A 21,739-nucleotide genomic window follows, 5' to 3' on the forward strand; every position below is an offset into this window, starting at 1 on the left:
CTCTTCCACATTGATTTCTCCCAGCGACACAGTTGCCGGGACATTCGAAGCCGTGGCAGGTAGAGCCGGATATCCGGACTGTAATCCCGAGAAAGTCTACGGTTGTCAAGTTGTCTTCCGTACCTGATTACCACCTCTTTGACGAGCATTCAGCGGCACACCTAAACCAGCTTTCTTGATCGCAGGTTTGCCGAACGCCTTCGCCACAAAATCTTTCGAGCGAATTACATCTGCATGGTAACGTAGCTCAGAAACAAAACGATTCTTGCGCTGCTTCACCGCAGAGACAGAGACAGACATAGAGACAGACACAGAGAGACATAATATTTATCACAAAACCGAAAATTCTGATGTTTCCTTATTTAAATAAAAACAAAGTTGCATTGAGGTAGCAAGATTGTATAAAAATTTGTTTAATTGTGTTTATACTTAGTTTCAACATATGGTGGTTTGTTGCCTTTAATTTTTATAATTACCTCCCTTGGATTCAAATTTGTTATTAAAAGAGGCAGTTGGAAGATTAAAAAAGTTAATTTACAGGTTCAATGTATATTTAATGCACTTTAAATTTTAATTAATGGAATAGTATTTCATGTGTAGTTGTTACATTTGTGATATTGGATGTTGGCAGTTTATGGAAAATTGGGATGTCTTTGTAAATTCTTTCTTGTTCACAACATTCTTAAATGCTTGTGACCACTTCGACATGTCTTATGTTTTTACATTCAAGAGTGACCTGAGTTTTACAATTTTTTTACCAAATGCTTTACTGCAAGTGAAATAGTTTAATGTACAATTAGAGATACAGTTGTTATATTTATGCTTTGCTTGAATTAGTGGAGAAAATCATAGTAACTATAACTAGTAAACTACTAACTTTTTAACTGTTTCAGATACTTCTCTTGAATGATTCACCAATAGTGAAAGCGTATTCAGCCTACATTACCATTTGGAAAAGTCATTACTTACCCTGTGTCTTATGAAGTACTGGCACTTGTTCTGCTTGGATGCTGTTCAAGTAAAGCAAAAGATCAAGATCTATAGAGAATCATATAACTATATCAGAAAGCAGTGAAAAAATGTCTGACCATAGTGAAAGTGGGAGTGAGGGTGGTAATACAAATGACATTTGTCGGGATTTTCTGCGCAATGTTTGCAGGCGTGGTAAACGGTGCAGATACCGACACCCAGGAGAGCAAGAAACAACTGAATTTAAGAAAATATCAGAGTACACATTCTGTCATGATTTCAAAAACAATGGTTGCAGACGACCAACTTGTGCATTTCTCCACTGTACAAGGGAGGAAGAAGAGCATGCTAGATCAACAGGTGAGCTTCCGCCACGTGTTCTGCAAGCTGCCTCGCTTGGCATCGGTGTGAATCATGCAGAAATGGTGGCTAAAGGTCGTGTTCCTATATGTAAGGATAATTTGAAAGGTAGTTGTCAACGTGGCGATCAGTGTAAATATCGTCACATATCAAGTGCGGAATATGAATTTTTACAGCGAAAATCAGAAGGAAGGGAAGTTTTTAATAAAGAAGTTTTTAATAAGGACCCAAGAATTGATAGGTTCGAGTTTGAACCTGAAGTGAGCATAAAACGCAGGAGACTTGATCCAGAGTTTTCAAATGATGGATTTAGATCTTTTGAGAGTAGATACCCACAGCTTTCACCAAATTCAAAGCCACGTAGCTATCAGCTGCTTGAAGACGAGAATGCAATGTTGAGAAAGAAAGTGGATGAGCTGAAAAAGCAAGTTGCAGACCTCACAGCAACTAACGAGGTACTCTTGGAGCAAAACGCACGCTACAGAGTGAGTAAAACCAGTATATTGCAGACATTAAACTCCGCTGGTGTTCAGGCTGCACTGCAAGCTTCATCCTTGAATCATTTAAATAACAGCCTAGCACAGCAAATAGCGCTGAGCAATGACTTGTCCACTATAACGCAGCAGCAGCAACAAGCTTTACAACAGCGAATGGTCCATGAGGTGATAGCTGCTTCCCAAGGCCCAGGGGGGCAGTGCAGCATTGCAGCACCTCAGACGCTCAACACCGCTACCCTGTCAATGAACCCGCCTGTGATTGTACCCATCTCTCTCCCGCAAACAATGTCTGGCCTGCAACCATCCAATAACCAGAGCCTAGCCCAGAGTATCGATATTAATGGCTCACTGGTCTCCTACCCTATTGTTTCGCAAGGGCTGAGAATGACTGCGAGTAGTCTAGCCCACTGACAGTGACTGTTCACTCTGTAATGTTGCCTGCTATGTGAGTATTAGGATAAGGGCATGTAGATGTAGCTGTTGTTTTTGTCCCCTACCGGTGAAACCGTAGGGGACTTATGGTTTGCACGCAGTCTGTCTGTCAGTCCGTCACACTTTTCTGGATCCTGCGATAACTTTAAAAGTTCTTCATATTTTTTCATGAAACTTGAAACATGGATCGATGGCAATATGGAGATTATGCACGTCATTTCATTTTGTTTCTACGTCAAAAATTATGGTTGCTATGGCAACAAATAAAAAATATAATTTTTTTTACTGACAATGGAGAAGTTTCACCGGTAGGGGACCATATTGCTTGGCAATCTCTTGTTAAAATCTACCCTACATATTTATTGTTGTCCCATGTGTGTTATGTTTGTTTTAGTGGTTACTTAATCAATACTCGACGGGTTACCGTAGGTCATTTCGGTAATAACCAACGGTATGGAGTTCTGATGCGTAGCCCGAGTGGTTTGCTAACAAGCATCGGAATGACATACTGTTGGTTATTACCGCAATTACCAACACTTACACGTCGATTATATCGGTTCTAACACGATTTAAAGGTATTAAATGAGAATTATATTAACCATATGTCCTCCACTTTTCCGCGAAAACATGACGTCACCACAACAATTATGACGTCGTCTTCATTCATAAACAGTGCGCAGACAATCAAAGTGACGTCATACTTACCTCCGTTGGTATATTGGGGTAATACGAAACTAATAACCCACGGTAGTTTTCTTTCTTTGTATATAGAAAACAAGTCACGTGCCGTGGTAGAATTTGTGTTAATTCTATGAATCATTGAGATTATTTCACAAAACAACTCTGTCATCTTTAAGACTTTTATGCTCCTTTGTTAAAAAAAATCTATTCATTTGAAATTGATTTATTTCCAGTTAATATTTAATTGGTGATCAGGGGCCAACGTTATAAATGTCTTTGTAATCCTTATATGTAAATGAGTCTTTTTGTCTTGTACGATCCTTCTAAAAATGGCTAAATCAGAGTGGGATAAATGCCGAGAAGTGTCCTGTTTCAAGAAAGAAAAGTCCAAAAAGCAGTTTAAAGTAGCAGGGCTCAACATTAACCTAAAAACCAACTTGCCCTGCCGGGCAAATCCTTGATTTTATAATTGTCTTTTGGATAAATTTTCTTCGAGGATTTGGGAAATGTTAATCTTCAAATTGGGAAAATTGTGAAAAAGTTGGCTTGGGAATGGTACCTTTTTCTGTTACAGTGAACTTTGTTTAGAGGCAGAGGACTGTTCATTCCTGTATAATCTTGTTTATGTAATCTTTATTTGATGGATTACATGTCACTGTAGTTTAATAATGATTTTTCAGAGTTTAAAGGTATGTTTACATGCATACATGACTTAAAACAAATCTCCATGTGTCCTATTTATAATGGGATGTACTTTATGAATAAATGCACAGGTGGACATTGAGTGGGAGATTTGTATTGATTGGTCTATTCAGTATGGAAGCACATTTCTGTGCATATTTCTGAAAATCGATGGTCTAATTAAATGGCTTGCAATAGAAACACTCACTTAAGAACTACAATACGTTGAAGGTACAGGCTGTTGTTTATTAGTAGGACAGAGTTTGGAGTAGGACTAATTTTGGTTTTTTATTTGGTTTTTAAATCCTTTTAAGTTAAGAATATTGTATTGTTTGGAATTTGAATATGTTAGCATCAACAATTACATCAAAGCATACTGTTACAACTGCGGCGGGCTTTAACTAATACGATACAGTTACTTGTCCAAACACATATGTCCGATTTTTGTTTATAATAACCATCTCAGAAAGCATGCAGTGTGGGGTGGGGGCCAGAAATCAGTGAGTCACCCATATACTGAATGCTGATTTTTACGTTTTTCATATACATGTAAATAAATACCTTTGAAGAATTTTTGTATTCTATTAACAGTTTTCTATTAGCCTGCTGCTGTTTTACAATGAAGTATGGTTAATTGAAAATTGGTGCCAGCTGAGTGCTTTTGGGGGGAAATTATGCCTTTTAAACAAATGCACCAAGTTTATAGTATCAATTATTCACTTAGTGTACTGTTATTTATTGATATGTATTGTAAAATACAGCCTGGTTAAATTGATTAATAATTGGGATGTAGTTAATATGTTATGCTAAGGGTATAATTTTTCTCTGGAAATTGCATGTATTATTCTAATGTAATGAAAGCTTTATCTATAGGAACAACGAAAAAATATTGACTAGATTGTCTTTTATTAAAATGAACAAGCAAGGTTCAACTGAGATTTCAGTTGAATATTTATGAAGGCAGATTGTCATGAGAGTTATGGTAATGGTAGAGCCTGACATGAAATATGGCAATTATATCCAGGCACGCATTGACAGGTCTGTTATCAATGAACATTACCTGCATGTGTCTTCTATTGCTTTCTTCCGGTTGACAGATTCTAGAAGAAAATGGGACAATGACATCATTTGTTGATTGTTGTCTCTTTAAAGTGTAGATTCCATCCAAATAGATTTTGGGTTAATTTTTTTAATTATTATTTTATAGCAAGCAATACAACTTTAGAAAGTCTATTAGCAGAGCATCATATTTAGGTCCGACTTTAGGGTGAAAATAATATAATTTTTGTGTTGCTATTTGTTACAAGCTCAATTTCAACTTCACACTTTTTAAATACTTCTCTGGTTTTCGAGTTTAGTATAAAATGTTTCAGATTTATGTAAATATTTTCCTTTCATTACGTTATTTGTTTTGTTGTTCATTATTTAAAGTAAGTGAGGGCAACTTAAAATCTTTTCAAACGTAATTATACAAGCGGAAAAACACCTATTTAACTTGATTTTAATTCACAATTTATATTGGTCGTGAGCTTGTGGGTCCATAGGGTTTACCCTTTTCCCCATAAGAAGCAAAGTGGAAATGGCTTTTGCAACCAGCATAAAATCAGAACAGTCTTGTCAGTAACTTGCAGGCTGTTCAGGTTTTATGCTGTTATGCTGTTCATCAGTATCTAAGAGTTGCCATTATGAAGCCTTTAAAACTTAATTTTAGTAATAAAGGTTTTCAATTTAATTGAACTTTCTTAGGGACTACAAATACGTCAATGTGGTCAAAATACGTATCTTAGTGGAAAAGAGTTAAATAGCAGGAACCCCCACATAAACTAGAAATGGCGCGGCAGAGGCCGACGCGTATCCCCACGCCGAATGTTTGACCTAGGTGTGCCCCAGGGTTGGTAATGGGGCCATGCATAGCTGAGATTGACCGTATTGTCATAAGAGAAGTTCATCATCAATTAGAAGTGAATTGGTGTAGAAATGAAGAAGTTATAGTAAAAGGCAATTTTGGGTGGGTGTGACATATGTGGGCAGGGCGCCCCAGGGTTGGTAATGGGGCCATGCATAGTTGAGATTGACCGTATTGTCATAAGAGAGGTTCAGTATCAATTTGAAGTGAATCGGTGTAGAAATGAAGAAATTATAGTAAAAGGCAATTTTGGGTGGGTGTGGTCTATGTGGGCGGGGCGCCCCAGGGTTGGTAATGGGGCCATGCATAGTTGAGATTGACTGTATTGTCATAAGAGAAGTTCAATATCAATTTGAAGTGAATCGGTGTAGAAATGAAGAAATTATAGTAAAGGCAATTTTGGGTGGGTGTGGTCTATGTGGGCGGGGCCCCAGGGTTGGTTATGGGGCCATGCATAGTTGAGATTGACCCTAATGTCATAAGAGAAGTTCAGTATCAATTTGAAGTGAATCCGTGTAGAAATGAAAAAATTATAGTAAATGGAATTTTTTGGTGGGTGTGGCCTATGTGGGCGGGCGCCCCAGGGTTGGGATTGGGGCCATGCATAGTTGAGATTGACCCTAATGTCATAACAAAAGTTCAGTATCAATTTGAAGTGAATCCGTGTAGAAATGAAAAAATTATAGTAAATGGAAATTTTTGGTGGGTGTGGCCTATGTGGGCGGGGCGCCCCAGGGTTGGGAATGGGGCCATGCATGGTTGAGATTGACCGTATTGTCATAGGTGAGGTCCAGTATCAATTTGAAGTGAATCGGTGTAGAAATAAAGAAGTAAATGTAAAATAACCTAAAAAAATGAGTGATAATTTCTGACGCGGCCCCACCCCAACCCCTATAACTTTTGACCCAGGGGTCAGATCAAAATTCCAAATAGTGCAGGGTCGCACATATGCTCATAGCTACCATGTGTGTAAATTTCAAGGTTCTAGTGCTTTTAGTGTAGGAGGAGATAGTGGCCAGGACGGACGGACAGACGGACGGACAGACGGACGGACAGACGGACGGACGGCGGAGATCACCACAATATCCCCACCTTTTTTTCAAAAAGCGTGGGGATAATAACACTCAGGTAAATTACTGTAATACACACATTTTCATTATTAGCAAATGGTCAATCAATTTTTTTAATTAAAATCAACAGACAATTTATTTTTTTATGACTGTTAAAATTATGATAATCAAACTCAGATTGCAGGTTGGTCCCCCCTTGAAAGATTGCAAAGATTTAACCTAAAATGAAAACTTAGGATGACCTTAATAGTAGAGGCATGTTACTTTGTTGATACGTACATCAAATAAGACAAAACCTCTCAAGTAAGAAAAATCCCTAGTTAGTTAAGAAAAATTGTGTCAGCCACGTGTCAATTCTTGTCAATATTGTTTGTAGAGCTCTGCAACTACTAGTTTTTAGATTGTTTTCTTTACAATATGCTTTTTGTTGCCAATACAACATTTAGTAGCAAAACTATTTTGTACTGATTACAAATGTCTCCTTCATCCTATGACTTGTCATTGATCTTTCCCATTTCATTACCCTCCTACATGCTGACGCAAGAGTAGGTGCAAATTATTGATTGTACTGCATTATTACATGTATATTACAAAACCTTATTACATAAATTATGTTTGCCTATGCAGATTGGTCATTATCCCCACGCTTTTTGAAAAAAAGGTGGGGATATTGTGGTGATCTCCGCCGTCCGTCCGTCTGTCCGTCCGTCTGTCCGTCCGTCTGTCCGTCCGTCCTGGCCACTATCTCCTCCTACACTAAAAGCACTAGAACCTTGAAATTTACACACATGGTAGCTATGAGCATATGTGCGACCCTGCACTATTTGGAATTTTGATCTGACCCCTGGGTCAAAAGTTATAGGGGTTGGGGTGGGGCCGCGTCAGAAATTATCACTCATTTTTTTAGGTTATTTTACATTTACTTCTTTATTTCTACACCGATTCACTTCAAATTGATACTGGACCTCACCTATGACAATACGGTCAATCTCAACCATGCATGGCCCCATTCCCAACCCTGGGGCGCCCCGCCCACATAGGCCACACCCACCAAAAATTTCCATTTACTATAATTTTTTCATTTCTACACGGATTCACTTCAAATTGATACTGAACTTTTGTTATGACATTAGGGTCAATCTCAACTATGCATGGCCCCAATCCCAACCCTGGGGCGCCCGCCCACATAGGCCACACCCACCAAAAAATTCCATTTACTATAATTTTTTCATTTCTACACGGATTCACTTCAAATTGATACTGAACTTCTCTTATGACATTAGGGTCAATCTCAACTATGCATGGCCCCATAACCAACCCTGGGGCCCCGCCCACATAGACCACACCCACCCAAAATTGCCTTTACTATAATTTCTTCATTTCTACACCAATTCACTTCAAATTGATATTGAACTTCTCTTATGACAATACAGTCAATCTCAACTATGCATGGCCCCATTACCAACCCTGGGGCGCCCCGCCCACATAGACCACACCCACCCAAAATTGCCTTTTACTATAATTTCTTCATTTCTACACCGATTCACTTCAAATTGATACTGAACCTCTCTTATGACAATACGGTCAATCTCAACTATGCATGGCCCCATTACCAACCCTGGGGCGCCCTGCCCACATATGTCACACCCACCCAAAATTGCCTTTTACTATAACTTCTTCATTTCTACACCAATTCACTTCTTATTGATGATGAACTTCTCTTATGACAATACAGTCAATCTCAGCTATGCATGGCCCCATTACCAACCCTGGGGCACACCTAGGTCAAACATTCGGCGTGGGGATACGCGTCGGCCTCTGCCGCGCCATTTCTAGTTTTATTATATTGTGTCATGCATATCAAGCAAAATTGTAAAGAATGCTAATATAAATAATGTGTTTGCAATTTTGTGGATGACCAATAATGTAGATTGTGGGAAGTTGTAATAATAGCTGCGGGTACATCTGTAACTGTAATACAAGTGGAATGTGATATGTTACTGTGCTTTTCCTGTCAATTAATGTTCTATTTGAATAGTTCCCATTACAAGTCTGATAATGGCAACCAATTTTCCTAGCTAAAAAAAAATAACTTTCCAAATCTCAGAAACAGTAAGTAACAGTCAAATTTACATGTAGCTTGGACAGATTCACAATGCGTTTTTATTTTGCTTTCATTTACCTCTTTCTAACAACACATATCACAGAAAAATATAATTGAAAAAAATACAAGTGATTTTACTGAAAAAGTTCTTGAACCACTGGGCCATCCATGCTCATGAAGTGAGTGGTTTATAACAATAACAACAGAACTCTCCAAATTATTAAATTGTTTTGGGTTTGTATAGCTTACCGGTAATTATTTTCGGGTTTTTGAAATGTCAAACAATACATATAATGTATATTTAAAGCATAGTTATTATTCAGCATTATTGTTTTGTTGCATGTATCATACCAGTAACTAAAACGAAAATTTGCAAATCTGACACATTTTTTTTTTAATTTTGTCAATTTACCAAAACGTGAAAAGGGCACTTTGAAGTAAACATTTCCTGACAAACCCTTCAGATACCAAAATAATATTAAAACAAACTGTGTTACTTGTATTAGATATTGTGTTATGTGCATTATATGTCGTAAAATAAAACAGACAATATATATGCCATATATAGATGAGTTTCACATAAAATTGTATTCTGAGGTCTAGGTTAACACAAATTTATATCATAAATAATTTTTCACTTACACTTTATGTCTAAAGTTGTTTTTTTAATAAATGTCTGTCAAAGTTTGACGTTTGTTGGTTGAGTGTCAAATTTGCACTGACCTAATTCTGTCATGTAATAGATATAGGATCATTTACTTCCGTTGATAATGTTTAATTAAAAAACATTCTGGCCTGGGATTTAACTGTCAAGTCAGGGGGTTTTCTGCCTATTTTGGGAAAAGGAGTCTGACCAAATTGGGAATTTTTTATCGACAAAGAATTTTTGCTTCGATGAAACGGATCATTTTGGGAAAACATTGTGAATTTATCATGCTTAAATAAGTCATTGGTTTAACAAATAAATTTGTTTTTATTCGTTATTTTGTCTTCTTTATATAAACACATGCAATATTGGGCATGATTAACGTTTATTCAAGTACTGCAATTTTGTTTTTACTTTTACAGTTACACTCTGAGATAAGAACTGTACAGTCAAACACTTATAGCAGATATTTTTTACCAAAACAAACACTGGTTAGTCACACAAGTTACTGCATAATATTTCTCTGCTTTCTGTTTTTGAAAGCATCACACAGCTCCTCCAATGTTTTGTCATTCAGATCTAGACCTTCAATGCAGGTAAGCATCAGATGAGTAAGTTTGGTTTGTGTGAATGTGCTGCGTAATGGGGAGCACAGCAGGTTCATGGTGCTGAATCCTCTCTCACAGCAGTGCTTTTTGACATGATACACATCAGCCGGATGAGTTGGAACATTAAAAATCTAACAATCATAAGTCAAACGACACTTCTTTCTAAAAAAAATTATTTTTTTTTGAAATTGGGATTTTTTTTTAAATTTCGGTTTGCAGGGATCGGGTCCGTTTGCTTTTGGAACGCCTCCGTTTTACGGAGGCGCAGGCAGTGCTTAAAACCCCTGACATATAGCCATGTTCTTGTCATTGAAAATAATTAAATGTATCTGTAAATTACATACAAACATATATTCTCTGTTTTTGTGTTTATTTGTGCTGTATTATTCAATTATGCCAGAATCATGCAACAAAACATGTGTTTTAGTAATGTATGTTTATGTCCGTATCATTATTTCTAATGCCAAACATGTAACCTGTGTTTTTATTAATTGCATTTTCAGTTACTTCCCTGGTGATTTCAAGCATGTCTGCACACAGGAAAATGATTGGGATCCCATGCCGAAAGCTGCCACACCTGGCCAGTTGGATGAGCCCTGGGTCGTGACACATCTGGTATCCAGTCCAAAAGGGATGAACATCCTTAGTGATATGGACATTGTCCATCTCTGGGCACAGTAAAATGCTTCTATGAATATGCCTTATTCATCCAGATATGTTGTATTTTTTCTGGCTATAATATATGGCGTTATTCTGCCTAACACATATTTATGCCCCCCTTCGAAGAAGAGGGGGTATATTGCTTTGCTCATGTCGGTCTGTCGGTCAGTCGGTCTGTCGGTCGGTCTGTCTGTCCACCAGGTGGTTGTCATACGATAATTCAACAACGCTTGGGCCTAGGATCATGAAACTTCATAGGTACATTGATCATGACTCGCAGATGACCCCTATTGATTTTGAGGTCACTAGGTCAAAGGTCAAGGTCACGGTGACTCTAAATAGTAAAGTGGTTTTTTGAATGATAATTCAAGAATGCATACGCCGCCAACAGGGCACACTCTGAACAATATTACTGAAGCAACTGGTCTGTAATCCTAAATCTATAATTATCAGTCCAATGAAACATCATCCTTTTAGTAAAATACAGTGGATCAGTAAAAATATTATCAGAATATGAGATTTTTTGTATATTTTGTATATTAAATATTGTGTTAATGTTTAATTTTGTTGATTAATATAAATATAAGCAGGACAGGGGAGTTAATACACTACAGGGGAAACAAATGCAATAAGTTTAAATTTATTGTTACAGATTTGCCTCCCTTGTAATATATTTAAATTTTACCAAATGTAAGGCTAACTGCATTTTTGTAATGCATACTACTACTACTACTACTACTTCTACTACTACTACTAATACTACTAGTACTGCTACTACTGCTGCTGCTGCTGCTGCTGCTGCTGCTGCTGCTACTACTACTACTACTTCTTCTACTAATACTACTACTACTACTACTACTACTACTACTACTACTACTACTACTACTACTACTACTACTACTACTTCTACTACTACTACTACTACTACTACTACTACTACTACTACTACTACTTCTACTACTACTACTACTACTACTACTACTATTTCTTCTGCTACCACCACCACCACCTACTACTACTACTACTCTATTACTACTACTACTACTCTATTACTACTACTACTACTACTACTACTACTACTACTACTACTACTACTACTACTTCTACTACTACTACTACTACTACCACCACCACCACCACCACCACCACCACCACCACAAAAAACGTATTCACACAATGGCTGCTACTACAACTTATAGCCCATATAGGGGGGCATGCATGTTTTACAAACAGCCCTTGTTATGCATTCAGTTAAAATACTTAGACAGTACAACTGTGCATGCTTGGACAGGATACGCTTATCTGACGAGATAATCTGTTTTGTTTTAAAGCTGATGTTTTAGGTCATCCTAAAAACGACTTGTAGGGCCTTGAAAAGGGGCCATGGATTGATTCCTATCTGGCTTGTTACATTCAGAGGTTTTACTTGATCAGATTTTCAAGAAGTATTGTTAGGTTTCTATGAACAAATAACAACAGACAAAATCTATTATGGTCTGTATAACATTGGTCTTTACAAGCATTTCAAAGCTAAAACCTGAAAACAACTTCATATTGTCAGACATGGTAAACAAGTCAGGTATATGTACTTTGTTAAGTGTTGCAATTAAAACAAATCCATAAGCACATCAGAACATGTCAGGTACTTTGTTTATTGTTACATTTAACATGACACGTTTTTAGCTCACATGAATAGTGATCTATTGTGATCACTCTATGTCCGGCAAATTATCATCTGAGTCATATATGTCCAAAAAACAGGTCACCAGGTCCAATCTTGGAAAAACATTGTAACCAATTTATTGGCAACCTTATTAGTTCAATCTTTATGGAACCTTGGTCTAAATTTTCATTTTGGCAATGCTTAGGCCATTTTTGAATCTGGGTCCTATGCATAAAAACTCAGTCACCAGGTAATATATCTTTAAAAAATCTTGTTACCACTCTAAATGATACATTTATTACTCAATCTTTATTCAACTTGGTAAGCATGTTTATCTTGACAATACTTTGACCAAGTTTGAACCTTGGTCACATGACTCAACAAACTTGGGCACAAGCGCTGTATAAGCAATATTTATTTCTTAGTCTTGATGAAACTTGGTCAAAATATTTATTTTGTTTGAATCAGGGTTAAGTGTGGTAGAAAACTAGATAACCTGGTCAAGACGTCAGCAGTTGGTGTCTGTGACTCAGGTGAATGCTTAAGGGCCTACATGGCCTTCTTGTTGTACACAATTCAAAGGCATAGTAGAACATGTCTTGTACTTGGATCAATGATACTATCTAAAGTCGCGTTCTGAGAAAACTGGACATAATGCATGTGCGTAAAGTGTCGTCCCAGATTAGCCTGTGCGGATTGCAGGGACGACACTTTCCGCCTAAATTGGATTTTTGCTAAGAAGAGACTTCATTTAAACAAAAAATGTCATAAAAGCGGAAAATGTCGTCCTTGATTAGCCTGTGCGGACTGCACAGGCTAATCTGAGACGACACTTGACGCACATACATTAAACCCAGTTTTCTCAGATCACGACTCATATGCTTAGCAGGCTTCAATACAGAATGACAGAAAGTGAGACCGGTTATGATGGAAACTTGTTGACTTGTGTATGAATGAAGCAAAGTGTGGGGAAACATGTTTTGTTATCAATGTTCATTTGTTTGGGGTACTAGATTTTTGTTTTTATCTGATTTAAATAATGAATACACAGTTGTGTTTTCTGTGTTTCTGAGAATTTATTCAACAATAAGGATCAATTAAAATTGAGTTTGTTGGATATATATTTTGTATTGTTGTTGTTTAAACCCTGTATTATTCTGTTTGAATATACTGTCTGTTTTGAGTGTTATTTGATGTGAATTATCCATGATTGTTCCCTATGATTGGTTGACATTTTATTTATACCTTTAGACATTTTAAGCTCACCTGAGCACAACGTGCTCTTGGTGAGTTTTTGTGATCGCCTTTTGTCCGTCGTGCGTCGTGCGCCGTCAACAATTGCCTTGTTAACTCTCTAGAGGCCACATTCAATGTCCAATCTTCCAGAAATTTGGTCAGACAATTGGTCTCAGTGATATCTTGGATGAGTTCGAAAATGGTAACGTTTGCTTTAAAAACATGGCTGCCAAGGGGCGTGGCATTTTTCCATATATGGCTATATATGGCTATAGTAAAATCTTGTTTACACTCTAGAGACCACATTTATTGCCAAATCTACATGAAACTTGGTCAGAAGATTTATCCCAATAATATCTTGGACGAGTTCGAAAATGAAAACAATGCCGGTTGGTTGAAAAACACGGCCGCCAGGGGGCGGGGCATTTTTCCTTATATGGCTTAAGTAAAACATTGTTAACACTCTAGAGGCCACATTTATTTTCCGATCTTCATGAAACTTGCTCAGATGATTTGTCCCAATGATATCTTGGTTGAGTTTTAAAATGGTAACCTTTGCTTGAAAAACATGTCTGCCAAGGGGCGGGGCATTTTTCCTTATATGGCTATATATGGCTATAGTAAAATCTTGTTTACACTCTAGAGGCCACATTTATTGTCCGATCTTCACGAAACTTGGTTAGGACATTCATCCAAATGATATCCTGGACGAGTTCGAAAATGATGCCGGTTGGTTGAAAAACATGGCCGCAAGGCATTTTTCCTTATATGGCTATAGGTAAACCTTGTTAACACTCTAGAGGCCACATTTATTTTCGGATCTTCATGAAAGTTGATCAGAAGATTTTTCCAAATGATATCTTGGATGAGTTCAAAAATGGTTTTGGTTGCTTTAAACTTTTGGACAACAAATGTGGCTATAGTAAAACCTTGTTAACACTCAAGAGGCCACATTTATTCTCCAATCTTCATGAAACTTGGTCAGAAGATTTGTCCCAATAATATCTAAGGTGAGCGACTTTGGGCCTTTCAGGCCCTCTTGTTTAGGTACATTTACTGGTGTTTATGTAAACTGTCACTGTGGCTGGTTCATGCCAACCCACCAGATCTTATAAAATGCAAATGGGCTGTGCTCTGTGAAAAAGGGGTTTTATGCATGTGCGTAAAGTGTCATCCCAGATTAGCCTGTGCAATTCACACAGGCTAATCAGGAACGACACTTTCCACTTAAAATGAATTTTTGCTGGAAAGAGACTTTCTGTGAACGAAAAATACCACAAAAGCGGAAAGTGTCGTCCCTGATCCTGATTAGCCTGTGCAGACTGCAAAGGCTAATCTGAGACGACACTTTACGCACATGCATTAAACCTCTTTTTCACAGAGCACGGCCCAAATGTTTTGTTCAAAGTCTGTTTTGGTATTTCATGTTGTTAAAACCTATTATTTTATCGTTATATGTATATCAGTTTTGGTGATGTCATTTGCTTCTTCAATTTAAATTATTTACATACAATTTTAAAAATAACAATTGCACCTATTATTCATCTACTATTATTGTTTATATTTACAGTAATTGGCGTCAATTGCAAGACTTTAATCACATTAATGTGCGGTTTTTAAATCAATACGTTCCAGATAAGTTTTTCTTCCCATCTATATCATGAGAACTCACACTATAATGATGTCTAAAGTTCAGTTTAAATCCTGAATAAACAACTTCATAATATGCATCGAATAATGAATACTTAGAAAAAAAGTTAGAAAAAATGTTCAGAAACACTTACATTAAAAAATGATATAAAATTGTTGACGATATGTTCATTTATAAACATTTCTAATGGCATGCGAGTTTTACTGTATTATATAAAATTCTTATTGTTCAAAGAACTTTCAGAGCAACATGGCAGTTTCAGATAATATTACAAATATATTGTACCTTTAGTGCTGTTTGTAAAAACATACCTTACCTTATAATTATTATTATCACCAATGGATCACTACCTTGATTGTTAATAGCTGTTCATAGTTTACAATTTGAAAATTTATTAATTATAATGTTAAATTTGTTGAGTGCAAACAATTAATGTTAAATGTTTAAAAATGACTAAAGTGTGATGTGTGCATGTGAACTAAAGAAAATTAAAATGCAAACATTAAAATGATTTTGTTGGTTTTAATTATACCACGTTTCAAATATAAACTGAAACTATTTGAACAATAATATACATAGTTTTTAAACGATAACTTTCGCATGGTGAGCTTTTGTGATCACCTTTTGTCTGTTGTACATCATCAAAATTTGCATTGGACAGTCTTTGGAGGCCGCATCTATTGCCAAATCTTCCTGAAACTTGATCAAAATCCTTGTCCCAATCATGACATAGTTTAAAACTGGATCACATTCAAACTGGGGAACATGAGGGAAGAACTGGGTCACTAGTAAAAATGAAATAAAGAAAACATTTCAGGGTCACATTTATTGCACAATCTTCATAACACTTGGCTCAATTATACATTGGCTCAGTCAAAACTGGATAATGTGTGGTCAAAAGCAAGGTTACTAGGTCCAATTAAATGTTAAGCTTCTTACACTACAGAGGTGTCATTTTTAGCCCTATCTACATGGAATTTGAACGGAACATTTGCCTCAATAGTTTATTTGTGAGTATGGAACTGGGTTATATGGGATCAAAAACTTGGTCTTAGCTAAAATAAACAAGATGTGTTTGTGAAACATTATGTCCCCCATACATTTGCCCTTGAAGGATTACCATGACCTTTTACACTCAAAAGGTGCAGCTCAATGCGATACACATGTACGTCAAATATCAAGTTGCTATCTTCAATATTGCAAAAGTTATGGCCAATGTTAAAGTTTGATGCAATCTATCAACAAACCAACACACAGACAGGGCAAAACACTATATATCCCCTAGTATAGACTGGGGGACATAAAAACAACTCGGTATTGTTTGCACAAACTTCGTGAACTTCTCTCAACATTTGTTCAAATGTTATCTCAGACAAGTGAGATATGGTTCCTTACCAACTAACAGCATTTCCACAGTAAGGCAGGGCAGTCTTCCTTTGTTTTCTTTAGTATACATCATTAGAACATCTAGAAGTCTTTTACCCAATCACAGTGAAACTTTGAAAATTAACGATTGTAAATATCTGGGCTAAGCTTGAAAATGAGTGAGGTTTGTCTACACATTATTGGATTGCTGCCAGTTGCTAGGTTAGTTTTCCGTAAAAGTCTATTGTGATGCCGTGTGGACATTTCTTTGTGAGAACAGTTAAGTTGCTTCTGGTCTCAGTTGAGCGTCTGAAGGCATTCGACCACATTGTTAACTACATTTGACCCATATGTTCATAGTGGTAATGAATTAGGCTTCTGTATTTGTAACATGGTTTATCTAAGGTTTGAACTGGTGAAGGTTTTGATGAATGTGATCCAGACTTGATATTATCATAGACGTTGTCAAGATAAACAATTTGAACAAGTTTCTTCAAATATTTACTCATAAATGTGACCTTTCAGGTGGTTACAATGTTTTCTAAAATTTAACGAGGTAATGTTTGGACTCAAAACCCAGATTGGAACTCTAAGGCCTGTCAAAATAAATATTCTGACCATTTCTGATGGATATTGAGTTATTGTTTCGACCCTCAGAGTGAACATACGTTGTATAAACATATTTCCATGGTGATCTAGGTTTTAAATCCACGACACCCAGATGCACAGCTATTGTCATCTTACATCTTACCTAGTCTTCAATTTTTTTGACACGTCACCGAGACTAAAACTGTGTATTGGTATGGTAAATATAAATAATCCTATTTCATTAAGATTGAGTCACACATTTGGGGCTTCTCTAGAGTAGTAACGAGTTTTAAAAAGATTTATAACTTGGTAGCCTTTTGTTTGGACGCACACATTCCAGATTCGATTTGGACTTTGTCACTACAATTTGCACGTTTAATTAAGAGTGTGTGATAAATGTGGCTTTAAGTCTTACGTGACCAATATATAAACTCGGCTCAGATAATGGTAACATAAACATTCTGACTATTCTGATCAAGTTTCAGCGAAACTGAGTCTTTAATATGGCGGTCAGATTGGTTACAAAATATTTTTCACAGATTTAAACACCGATTTGATATCGTCAAGATAAACATATTGAACACGTGTTATTCAAATTCTCGAATTCGAAAACCCGAAGTCACACTCTTGTCTTTGGACAAGACTGTATTATGCTACCTTCTTGATATTTGGAGAATAGGGAGTGAATACTAACAATTAGCATTCTGATACCTTAGTCAACGAGTATTCGTATCGTCAAGTCATTCTTCATTTTCGCTGAGCAGTATTTATATCCAGTAATTGAAAGCAAAAACTATCATGTTACTTTGAATACATATGTTAAGAGCGTATAATAAACATAAACAATGAAGGTTAAGTATTTATCGGATTAATTAAAACTCCACCACTACTTTAATGTGATTACGATCGTTCGTTAATAACGGACATTTACGTTACAGCTTCAATAAATCAAGCAATGACACAACCACACTCTCAGTGTTTATTAGTGAACACAAATAAAATCAATATATATGATAAACATTTTTTTTCACTAGTTTAGAGATTGCAGCATATGAAGATGGTTATTCTTTTTATGCCCCCTGATCGAAAGATCGGGGGTATATTGTTTTTTGGCCTGTCTGTCTGTCTGTCATTGTGTCAGTCGTTGTATGTGTGTGTCCCAAAACTTTAACCTTGGTTAAAGTTTTGCAATAACTTTTGCAATATTGAAGATAGCAACTTGATATTTGGCATGCATGTGTATCTCATGGAGCTGCACATTTTGAGTGGTGAAATGTCAAGGTCATCTTTCAAGGTCAAAGGTCAAATTTATGGCTTCAAAGCGGCGCAATAGGGTGCATTGTGTTTCTGACAAACACAATTCTTGTTTCAGATTTAAGTTCCAATTGCACGTGTTTGTCATTGGATGTAGTAAAAAATTACATCACCCTAATGTCATGTATTCCTTTTTATATAGGGATATGCTTTGCGGTTGATACAATGCACCTCTTACACTTCCTATCATTCATTTAATTATTCACACTAGCATACGCAGTTTATTGACAATTGTAAATTAATCCTTATAATTATAATGTCTTACCTTGAGATGTTAAAGGTGACAGATTCACTGTATGATGTGCTTTTTATATCATTTAATAATTGTACATGAAACAAAGCGACTTTTAATTGCTTTGCTTTATTTCGTAAACATAGTGAAATTATCGGCGTTAAGTCTTGAGATCACCCTTGCTATAATGCTTATACATATTTCATTTTTATATAAGAATAAAAGTCAATTAATTAATATAAAATAGTTTTAATGAATATGATATGTTCAAATTATTACTAAACAATACCATTAATATTGTTGACGAAACGAACGGTCATTCGCGAGCTTTTACAGTAACTTAACGCACAAAAGACCCATGTTGCTGTTGGTTTGGTACCCATCTGTTGTTGTGTGGTCATTTTTGTCAGCATCATTATGGGAGTGTTTCTGTTTTTAAGACTTTGGTTTAGAAAATATGTGTGTTGGTATCTTTGAAGCATTTTATCTATATATTTATTATAATAGTTGCTTTTACATGTGTAAGGTCAGAAAAGAATTGTATTTTGTACAGATTAACAGTTCATGAATGTTGTAACTCTTTTGTGGGACTGTGTACTAAAATAATCTTGGCAAGTATAGTAAATAAGGTGTAAACAAGTGTCAGATATGTTAAGCATATGCATACAACCAATTCAAGTTGATAAATTCTAAGTTGTTTTCTTACTTTATTTAATCTTGTTGACGTCATTTAACCAACAAAGAAAATGATACCGTTCCGGATATAACCTTACAAATGATTATTGCAAAAAAAGGAAACCTATATATATATTAAAAGCAAAAAGCATATGTTGAATGTCCGAAATGCTATTCAGGTAATGGTTGTGAGCAAGAGCGTATTTCTTTTTTTCTGCTAATGGTTCACTAACAAAACATGCTCCTTGTAATAAGTACCATTTTACCTGCCTCGGTGACTTCAAATGATTTATTCAGTTCAAATACACCGATGGGATGTTATATAGGAGAAGTAAAGCACATTCATTGATAACGGACATGTAACAAGCAAGTCACATGCATGAATGTCCTTGCTTTGAATGGCAGTCAGTACTCCACAATACGACTTCCGATAATTGCCTATGTCAACCAAATATAATGCAACAATCATCGATTTCCTATTTGAACCTATGGCAAAACAGGTATAGTGAGGCAATGAATACTTAGCGTCTTGATGTATTTCATGTTTGGCGTAAAAATGTTTGTTTCTGTGGGAATTCTTCAAAAAGGTGTTTATAAATCGAATGTGAACTCATAACGTGTCCGGGCTGGTCTTACATTTATTTTGAGTCTCAACTATAATACACTAGCATGTATTGGTGATCCTCGAACAACATAGTAAAACTCGCCTTCTTAGCTGGTACGTACATGACAAAAATGAATCTTATTTTAAAACGGATGGGATGCAAGAAGATTAAATTGCGAAAAAAGTACTTATTTTTCATTGATAAAACACACACATTACAAGTCCATTTTACCACAAGAATTATTTTAACAGTTTAAACCTCTAAACGACCATCTATATGTATCTATAAGTATGTATAAGATGCTGCTATTAACATGACATGTTTGTAGTTAGAACAGTTCGTTTTATATAGTAATGTCTAGGGTTCGCCATGGAAGTTCTCTTTTGACCTAGATTTCTTTGCGATATTTTTTGCAGGGGGAACACAGAACGCCAATCACAATGGACCAGTATTTTAAATAAGTGGAATACAGACTTTGTTTAATTGTTTAAAATATAGTTATAAGTACATCTTTAAGTTCCACACACATATAAAAGCGATCATTATAATGCACACTTAAACCAAATGTATGTTACAGAATATATTGTGTGTTCATAGAAATTATATCTTTTTTTATTTCGCCTATATACGCCGCCCGAATAACAATCGCATTAGCGACAGAGGGGCTCAAGTCGATCGTGATTTGATTACATTTAACGCGTATATATGTTTTGTTTCCTTTGAGATTGCAAAACATTTTAGTGGCTTATTCTGTATAGTTTAATCAAGAAGCAAATAGTGAAAGCGAATATGACAAATCTTATAATATTGTATTAGTATACCATAGTGTAAAATTCGTAATTTACCATCTAGCCGACTTAAATCACTGTTGATTAATTCGTTTATCATTCTTAACCCATTTAAGACTAGCGTCTAAAAAGGCCTTGGCAAACAGCGTAGACCCCGATGAGACGCCGCATAATGCGGCTTCTCATCAGGGTCTGCGCTGTTTGCTTAATGACAGTTATGTAAGAAATATTCTAAATTTACTAGACATCCCTAATTTTTGAAATAAATTGATCCAATTTACAAGGATGGGAGAGTGCACTAGGCATAAATGGGTTAAACGTTCGCGCGTTGGTGTTGCGCTCTTTGTAACTCAACAATCATCAATAGGACTAAACAAAATACATCTAGAAATTAAGTAAATATGGACATTATGTTGAGCAATCTTATTGTTAGTATCGAACTCAGGTATGTTCTTATTATATGAGGGAGTAATCATAATTGCACCTTTCCATCAACTTATTTATAATATGTTTATTGTTATTTTTTGTATATATTGAACAGTTGTGTCTTTAAAGGGGCCTTTTCACAGATTTTGGCATGTATTGAAGTTTGTGATTAAATGCTTTATATTGACAAATGTAAACATAAGATCTATAAGCTCCGGTAAAAAAACAAACAAGAACAAAATTAAAGCAAGACAAAAAGTAACCCTCAAATGGACTCGAACCACTTACCCCTGGAGCCCTGGAGAAAAGTCTATCGCTTTACCACACGGCCATCGCATACAATGATGGGTGCGTTTTATACTTTATATAAGCACTCCTCGTAGTATCACAGAACTGTCCAAATTATTCAATCGTTTCGAGTTGCAACGTTTATAATTTTCAGGGTTTTAAATCGCCAAAAGATGCATATAATGCATATTTAAGAGCATGGTAAATGTTTAGTATTACTGTTTCCTCCTAAATATCAAACCAACAACATACATTTGCGAATCTGAAACAAACACAATATAGTTTGTCTATTTA

At 36.0% G+C, this 21,739-nt stretch overlaps 1 protein-coding gene across 1 annotated transcript; it reads left to right on the plus strand.

The window, feature by feature from the left end:
• Window positions 1-486: 486 nt before the first annotated feature.
• LOC127856176 (zinc finger CCCH domain-containing protein 10-like) lies at window positions 487-15,658 on the plus strand. Its single transcript, XM_052392244.1, has 3 exons — window positions 487-540; window positions 894-2,271; window positions 10,458-15,658. Exon 2 carries the CDS (start codon window positions 1,080-1,082, stop codon window positions 2,235-2,237), a length of 1,158 nt encoding a protein of 385 aa, XP_052248204.1. The 5' UTR covers window positions 487-540; window positions 894-1,079; the 3' UTR covers window positions 2,238-2,271; window positions 10,458-15,658.
• The last annotated feature ends 6,081 nt before the right edge of the window (window positions 15,659-21,739 follow it).

This window comes from Dreissena polymorpha, chromosome 13, assembly GCF_020536995.1.
Source record: "Dreissena polymorpha isolate Duluth1 chromosome 13, UMN_Dpol_1.0, whole genome shotgun sequence".
In the NCBI taxonomy this organism is placed as follows: Eukaryota; Metazoa; Mollusca; class Bivalvia; order Myida; family Dreissenidae; genus Dreissena; species Dreissena polymorpha.